We start from the raw sequence: 7,320 nt of genomic DNA, 5'->3' as shown, positions 1-7,320 counted from the left end.
AGTGAGGCGCGTCCTAGCGAGACATGACAGAATGGGTTTCATTTGGTGCCGACCTGTGCACGCATACTGGTTCTTATCAGTATGACGTCGTCTGTTAAGGGGTCTATACCTGAAGAATATGTACAGGGCAAGGTTCGAGCCAGAAAATGACACGAGACATGAGACTCCACTAGCCAAAAAGAGACAGACATGGACCACCCGTAATCATGCCATGAAAAACAGTTCACTTAATGACCTGGTGACCTAAGATAAGGTGACACGTCAATGTAGTTGACAGCAGTTACTGAGAAGGGTAGAATCTCAAGAAGGGGAAGTGTACCGGATTGCCTTAGTTAGGAATTGCCATTATTAGGAAATGTGCCCATGTAATAGGGTGTGTCTTCTCACTAATACATAAGTTTGGTTCCTCAATTGTTGTTTGTCAAACTTTTTGGGCTGACCCCATGTCCAGCTGACCTTTAGTCTAGTTATCTTCCATCATCACTTTAAAGGGTAATGTTTCAACCAAAAGGAAATGCAGATGTCCTTTGCTAACATAAAACAATTAGTCATGACTAATTCCACATTTCTATTATAATAAACAATTATTTCCATCACTCCTATCATAAGCAACAGATCACTTCTCCTCCATTTCATTATCAGATGTTGTACACATAATATCTTTTAGTTAGTTTCATACTTCAGCATGATACTGTTGATTAAATTACATTATTCAAATAATCATAATTTTCATCATGTCCAGCATTAGATCTGCCACTCTGCTTCATCATTACAGTCAAGATCCTCTTTCTTACCCCCCCTGTGGTTTTGTAATAGCCCAGTACTTTTCCCATATGATGCATGTGTCTGTATCACAGTAATTACAACTGTAAGGAGGAACTTTGAATTTCTCTAATCAGTCTCATAACAGGCCGATTCGTGTTTTTAACTTTGCACGCGCATTCGGACTACGTTGAGGAACAAATGCCACCCTTTTAACATTGCCATATTATAGCGCCACCAGGAGGCCGATTTCTGCACAATTTTTTAAATATTTAATCCTACTAATTGTGTCCAAACATCACGCAAATCTGTACACATTATCTCAAGTTTTCAAGTTCCATCCTGATTGGCGATTCCGAACATTGCTGGCCCACAATAACCTACCTGACCTGGCGGAGACCTGTGCTCCAAGTAATACTTTTTCATGTCACAGACCCTCAAATTGGCACTTACAGGCCAAGGACCTACATTTCAAATGATTCAGAGTTGACAGACACAATACTGTTTTAAATGACATTACATTGTGTTCATGTAATAAAATTGTGAAATAGATCATAGTGATATTAAATCACTCTGGTATAATGAATAATAACAATCACCCCAATTGGCTGAAACAGGTATAGCGGGGAGAGGAACCATCCTCCTCATTGGCTGAACAAGTAGTGGGAGGGGCGAGCTTTCAGGAAGTGAGCCTGTTTTGTTTTTGTTTTGCTTTCGGCAGTCACACGGAGAACCCACATTATTATACGTTTTAAAAACACCTGCCTCACTCTAAAGGTAAGGACTTTATTACCGTCTGCCCTTATAGCGTGGATGTACTTCATTGGCCGTGGCGAAACATTTGTGTATTAGCTCTGTTTCTACTGGTCAGATGTCCAGCTAGCATTTCTTGCTAACAGGCTCAATGTATAGATCACTGGTTCCCAAACTTTTTAGCTCGAGATCCAAAAGAGAAATGTGATGTCTGCCCAGGACCCAAAGCTAGTGAAAATAGCCGATCTACAAGCTCGCATCGCAACGCGTTGTGAGCTTGTAGATCGGCTATTTTCATTACTTCTTAAACATTTTGTTTTCTAATTTATGGGATTTCTTAGATTTTTATTTATTTATTCAAAAAATATTGAATCTGTTTTTAATTCGTGATTTTTTTTGCATTTTTGGGGGATTTCTTTTATAATCTTTGAAATAATAATAATTAAATCAAAATGTAGGAAACAAAGAATAAAGGGATCGATATTTACTCGTGACCCATACAAATGTGTCCGCGACCCACAAATGGGTCCCGACCTGCAAGTAGATTATGCGGTTATGAACTTATGATATACATTCAAAACGTTATATCTATGAGACATAGTCGCTTTAATGTTGGCTTACCAGTGGGTTATTTTTCATCTAAAAGATTATACGTTGGCCGCTGAAAGTGCGAATGCAGACACCAGCGAAATCATGCTTTCAGTTTTGTTTCCTCGTATTTAAGTCAACACACGTTACACCGGTATAGTGCCATCTGTTTTGGTCACTCGCTGACTGATATTGTATTCAGTGTTGCTAGGTTTTTGGAGAGAAATAAGCAACCAGGTCTATGAAAACAAGCCCAAAAGAAGCTATAGGCCACATACATGAGTACTTTATTGGCTATTTTCAAAAACTACACAAATGCTCCCTGGCACAACACTTTTTCATGAAAATATTTGAGAACCACTGGTTTAAATAATAATAAAAGAAGTTGGAAGCAAGCCCAAATAAGCAAGTACATTTTAGCAACAATTGCCCAAGAAAACGCAACAGCAACTTGAACTAACCAATATTTACAAGCAACTTAGCTATAATAATTCCACATTTCATGAAATAAAAATCTCTATACGTGACGATATATGGCCTTACATACTGAAAGAACTGTATACATATTGGGAACATTTACTCTGTCATTTATACTGTGTGCGTGTGTGTGTGTGTGTGTTGTGTGTGTCTGTCTGTCTGTCTGTATGTGTGTTCCTTGTGTGTTCACGTGTGTCAATAAAAGTGACTTGTAACATTTCTCTCAGCTCTCATGGCACCAAGGAAAAGGGCTCTGCCTAAACCACTCCCAGAAGGCTTTCTACTCACTGACACAGAGAAGAAGAGATGGAGGCTGGGAAAGGTCATTGGTCAAGGAGGCTTCGGGTTGATCTATTTGGGTAAACCATAGTGATTTTGTTATTGCTACGTTTAACCACTCAAACCCTAATGAGGAAGAAATTATATTATGCTATTATGTGTGTTTATATGTCACCTTTATTCCAGTACATTATGTTGTTCATCTTATGTTATTCATCTTTGTGCCCTGTGATACATGATAATTTACATGGCGTAAGAGCCAAGATGTCTCTCTTTTGGCCTGATGGCTGTTGTTTATGGTACAGCTCGTCCTTGTAACATGACAGTATAACTATGGTCTGATTCCTTGTGCTCGTGGCAGAACGACTGTACCACAGGCCTGTGTGTACTCATTGTACATCTCCCCTGTCCACCCATGTATTAAAGCACCAACACCTTCTAAGTAGTGCCCCTGACCCCGTTTATTTCCTATTACTGATTGACCGTGAGTTCCACCACACCTACTAGCATCCCTATTCTGGGGCAAATGCTAGCAGGAAACTGGAGCGGACATAGAATAAAGCCCTGACCCGGTCAAATAAGTATATAGGGGTTTAAGTGGTTAACTTCAAGAAACCTAATTCAGTATGTAGATCTAAATCTGGCTTTTCCATAAAATGTGTTTAAATGTATGTTTTACTCTCCCCTACTCCCCCCAGCCTCTCAGGATGTGGACACACCTGTTAAAGCTGACAGTGATTTTGTTATAAAAATCGTGAGTATCCCAACTCCTCCACCATTGTTTTCTAAAGACACCGTTGGTGAAAGGATAGAAATGCTTCTTCACCACACATTTACCTGTAATTTGATATCGTTTTGAGTTTTGACTGTGAATTTAGGATGATCTTAAATGTCCGTTGGCATTTCGGTTATATCCTTTTATGTCCTATAGATGGTATTTGTGTGTCTTGTTTCAAATATACTATACCTGCTTATTCTATACCTACACTACCTTAATATCACACCTGTGCCAGCCAGTACTGATATCAGTAATTATTATTATTATTATTATTATTACAACAACCTAACTACTGTCATAGATCAGCTATCACCAATGTTCAACTGTACTAATACAATTAACCCATTAAAACCAGGAAAGCACCTGTGTCATTTTAGATGTTAGCGTTGGCTATTAAAAAATAGCAGAGGTACAAGTTCACAGCGTGTCACTTCGTGCCACGCTGGGAGCTTGTACATCTGCTATTTTTGAAAAACCTTGAAAATGTGAGAACTACTGATTTAGATGGCGTTTGTAGAACCAGCCTCATGTCTTAATGGGTTAATGCTTTGTGTAAAAGGGGTAAGACAAGAGTGAAATGATCGACATCATCTGCTTGTGTGTGTGCAGGAGTACCATGAGAATGGGCCCCTATTCTCCGAGCTCAAGTTCTACCAGAGGGCAGCCAAGCCAGAGAGCAGTGAGTAGCAGCCCAGTGGAGCAGGAGTGTATTTGACTGATGAAGTGTCCATGCTGACGCAGGGGCCCTCGCTGCCCGGCCGCAAAGCAATTAATAAGCCAAAGCAAACATGTACCTCCATGGCAGTTATCCTCCCCCTTCTCTCTCTGTGTGCTCGCCTGAGCTCTCCAATGCCTGGCATTTGCAAGGGAGCTGTGTTTATGTGCGGGGGGTTGGGTGGGGTGAGAGGCACTCGCACATAATGATGCCCGAAGCCCCCCGCTGGGGCCCCTGACCACCTGCCAGTCTGGTGAAGTGCCAGTCAGGCTGGTCGCCATGAAGGCCCGAGCCAGGACTACTGCTCTGTTAGGGGCCTCTCTGTGTGTGTGTTTGTGTGTGTGGGTGCGTGCATGTGTGGCACTGGCACGTGTTGGAAAATGTATGTACAGTATGTTTGCGTGCATGCGTGTGTGTGTGTGTGTGTGTGTGTGTGTGTGTGTGTATATAACATCTGAGCCAGTCTTCACCTTGAAAAGGGGGCATTTTTAGGTATAGACTTTGAAACAGGTAACGGATACATTTAAGTATAGATGTTTGAGGGTTAGTTTTAGGGAATGAATGTAGTCAACTGCACATTAGTAAATACAAATACGTGTCATTGATTAGTAAAAGTATGTTCTTAATTAAAAACCTAAGACAAATCTCTCCACTATAAATATACTAAGAACCAACACCCCGACAGTCTATTCAGTGGTGGGATTCTAATGCCGACAATGTTGGAATTTGTGTGCACCATCATGCTCCCCGGAGTGTGACCCCTACTGATTTTGGTGACCGCTTGACCTTTCCTCTAGCGCCACCATTAGACAAGAATCTTCACTTGCACCCAAGATATCTCACAATCTGTAGTTGTATAGTGACCTAGGTATATATGTATTGACTGTATGTTGTCTTTTAACCACTGCACAAACGAAGTTCCGAAAGGAAAATAAAGTTGTTTGAAGTTGAATCTAATGGGAAGATTGCCATGAAAGTTGCTGAGTGCATTCCTCAGAATGTTGGCTTTGTTTGCACAGAAGATATATCACAGTCTAATAGGCAGATTGCAGGATAAACCCTACTGATTTTAGTGACCCCATTGGTCTTTCCTCAGCAAACATTCTTGGTTGAGTATAAGGAGCAGAACAGCACCTAGGGCAAGGGTTCCCAAACCTTTCAAACCGCGACCCCCCAAAAAGAATCATATTTTGAACTGGGGACCCACCACCCTGGCAAGCACTTGGAATTGAAGGCATTACATTAAGTGTGACTCGGTTCCACAGATAAATATTGTGAAAAAGCTGAACTACAAGCTCACAACACCTCGCACTTTTCTTTCTTGCGTAATATTTCACAATTTGGCCAATTTTGTATAAAGAAATCTTTAAAGTCATTAAATTGTGACTTGTGCAGATACCCTGTACTTATACTGGTTTATACTGGTTTGTTTACTGTTGAGTGAGAAAACATTGTTGCACATTAAGCTAATCATCTGGGGACCCCCCAAAATAATTTGGGACCTAGGGGCTTTATACTCTCAGTCTTGTTATAAAAAAACTAAAACATTAATACTTAAAAACTTGAGTTTAGGTTAACCGTTAAAAAGTTCTGTCGGTATACATTTAGACATAGATAATTTTATTATGCTTGCAGATTATTCTAATTTATCTGGAACACTCCATTTCTTTGTGCTCAAATAAGTAACTGTCTTGTTTCAGTGCAGAGATGGACGAGAGACAGGAAACTGGACTTTCTGGGGATTCCAACCTACTGGGGAGCCGGGCTGGCTGAGCACAATGGAACCAGGTACTGACCTCCATCCTAGGCCTACCAGGTTGCAGAAGACCATGTCTTAACCACATGAACCTTAGCGTCCCTATTCCGGGGGGCGAACATTTGGCGAAAATAGCAGATCTACAAGCTCACAATGTGTCACAACACATCAATGCGAGCTTGTAGATCGGCTATTTTCGGCAAAGAGATTTGGCGTTGAGAGAAAAAAGGAGGGGATCATGTATTGGGCCCTGGTCAGCTAAGTATATAGGGTTTAAGAGTTTGACCTCTAGATTCACCAAAGAAATTGCTTTATATTATAATAAATCTTTCTTTTGCCCCTGACATTTTCACCTTCCTGTTCAGGTACCGCTTCATGGCTATGGACCGCCTGGGCATCGACCTGCAGAAAGCCTGCCAACACAACGGAGGTCGGCTGAAGAAGGCAACAGTGCTCGAGCTCGGCCGAAGACTGGTGAGTTTACCTGCCGTGGAGAGCTGCAGACTCAGGTCCTTTCATATCCATTGATTGGCGATGGATTGGAGGCCATGGCCGAGTACATATCCACTGCTCAAAGCCTCTACTCCACAAATTGAGAGTGTATTTTTTCCTGTGAAATCAGCAGGGTCAAGGGGCAATTTAACAGATATTGACCCACATGATCTTGACCTTAAGCTGGTATAAAATGGAGGATAGTGGAACAACGCTTGTACAGTAGTGTTGTGAATTGGACTGCATCAATTTCATCGCAAATGATGTTCCCACTCAAATGACAGCCAATAGTGAGGCAATATGCTGTTGTATATGCAATTTTGGGGGTGTGTGCACGTGTATGTTTACACAGTCCTTTTCTTTTCCAGGTGGACGTGTTGGAGTACATCCATGACAATGAGTATGTCCACGCTGACATCAAAGCTGCCAATCTAATGCTGGGTCACAGAGACCCTGACCAGGTCAGCTTAAAGCTCTACAGTTTACTATGCAACTACATAATAGTGTACTGTTCACTGTGTGTACAGGTAGGGCAAGGCAAGTTTATTTGTACAGCACATTTCATACACATTGGCAATTCACAGTGTTTTACATAAGGCAGAAAAGCACATTTAAAGACAAAAGGCATTAAAAGCATAATAAAAACATTTGAAATAAGAAATAAGATTGGCATACAAGAAAATAACCATATTATAATAATCATAATACATTTTTTATAAT

General features: G+C 40.9%; 1 protein-coding gene across 2 annotated transcripts in view; it reads left to right on the top strand.

Moving 5' to 3' along the window:
- Positions 1–1,438: 1,438 nt before the first annotated feature.
- The window catches only part of LOC308099862 (uncharacterized protein), a 28,381-nt gene continuing 22,499 nt past the window's right edge, over positions 1,439–7,320 (top strand). For both annotated transcript variants that reach the window (XM_080448697.1, XM_080448698.1), the window contains exons 1-7: positions 1,439–1,539; positions 2,808–2,939; positions 3,558–3,613; positions 4,247–4,316; positions 6,053–6,140; positions 6,474–6,582; positions 6,969–7,061. In XM_080448697.1, the coding sequence (XP_080304823.1) occupies positions 2,813–2,939; positions 3,558–3,613; positions 4,247–4,316; positions 6,053–6,140; positions 6,474–6,582; positions 6,969–7,061 (543 nt within the window). In that variant the 5' untranslated portion in view covers positions 1,439–1,539; positions 2,808–2,812. The remainder of the gene's footprint in view (positions 1,540–2,807; positions 2,940–3,557; positions 3,614–4,246; positions 4,317–6,052; positions 6,141–6,473; positions 6,583–6,968; positions 7,062–7,320) is intronic.

The sequence above is a fragment of the Gymnoscopelus braueri genome (genome assembly GCF_963280865.1).
Source record: "Gymnoscopelus braueri genome assembly, chromosome: 14".
Taxonomy (NCBI): domain Eukaryota; kingdom Metazoa; phylum Chordata; class Actinopteri; order Myctophiformes; family Myctophidae; genus Gymnoscopelus; species Gymnoscopelus braueri.
Note: the sequence above shows the minus strand (reverse complement) of the source record. Positions and strands in the feature narration are given on the sequence as shown.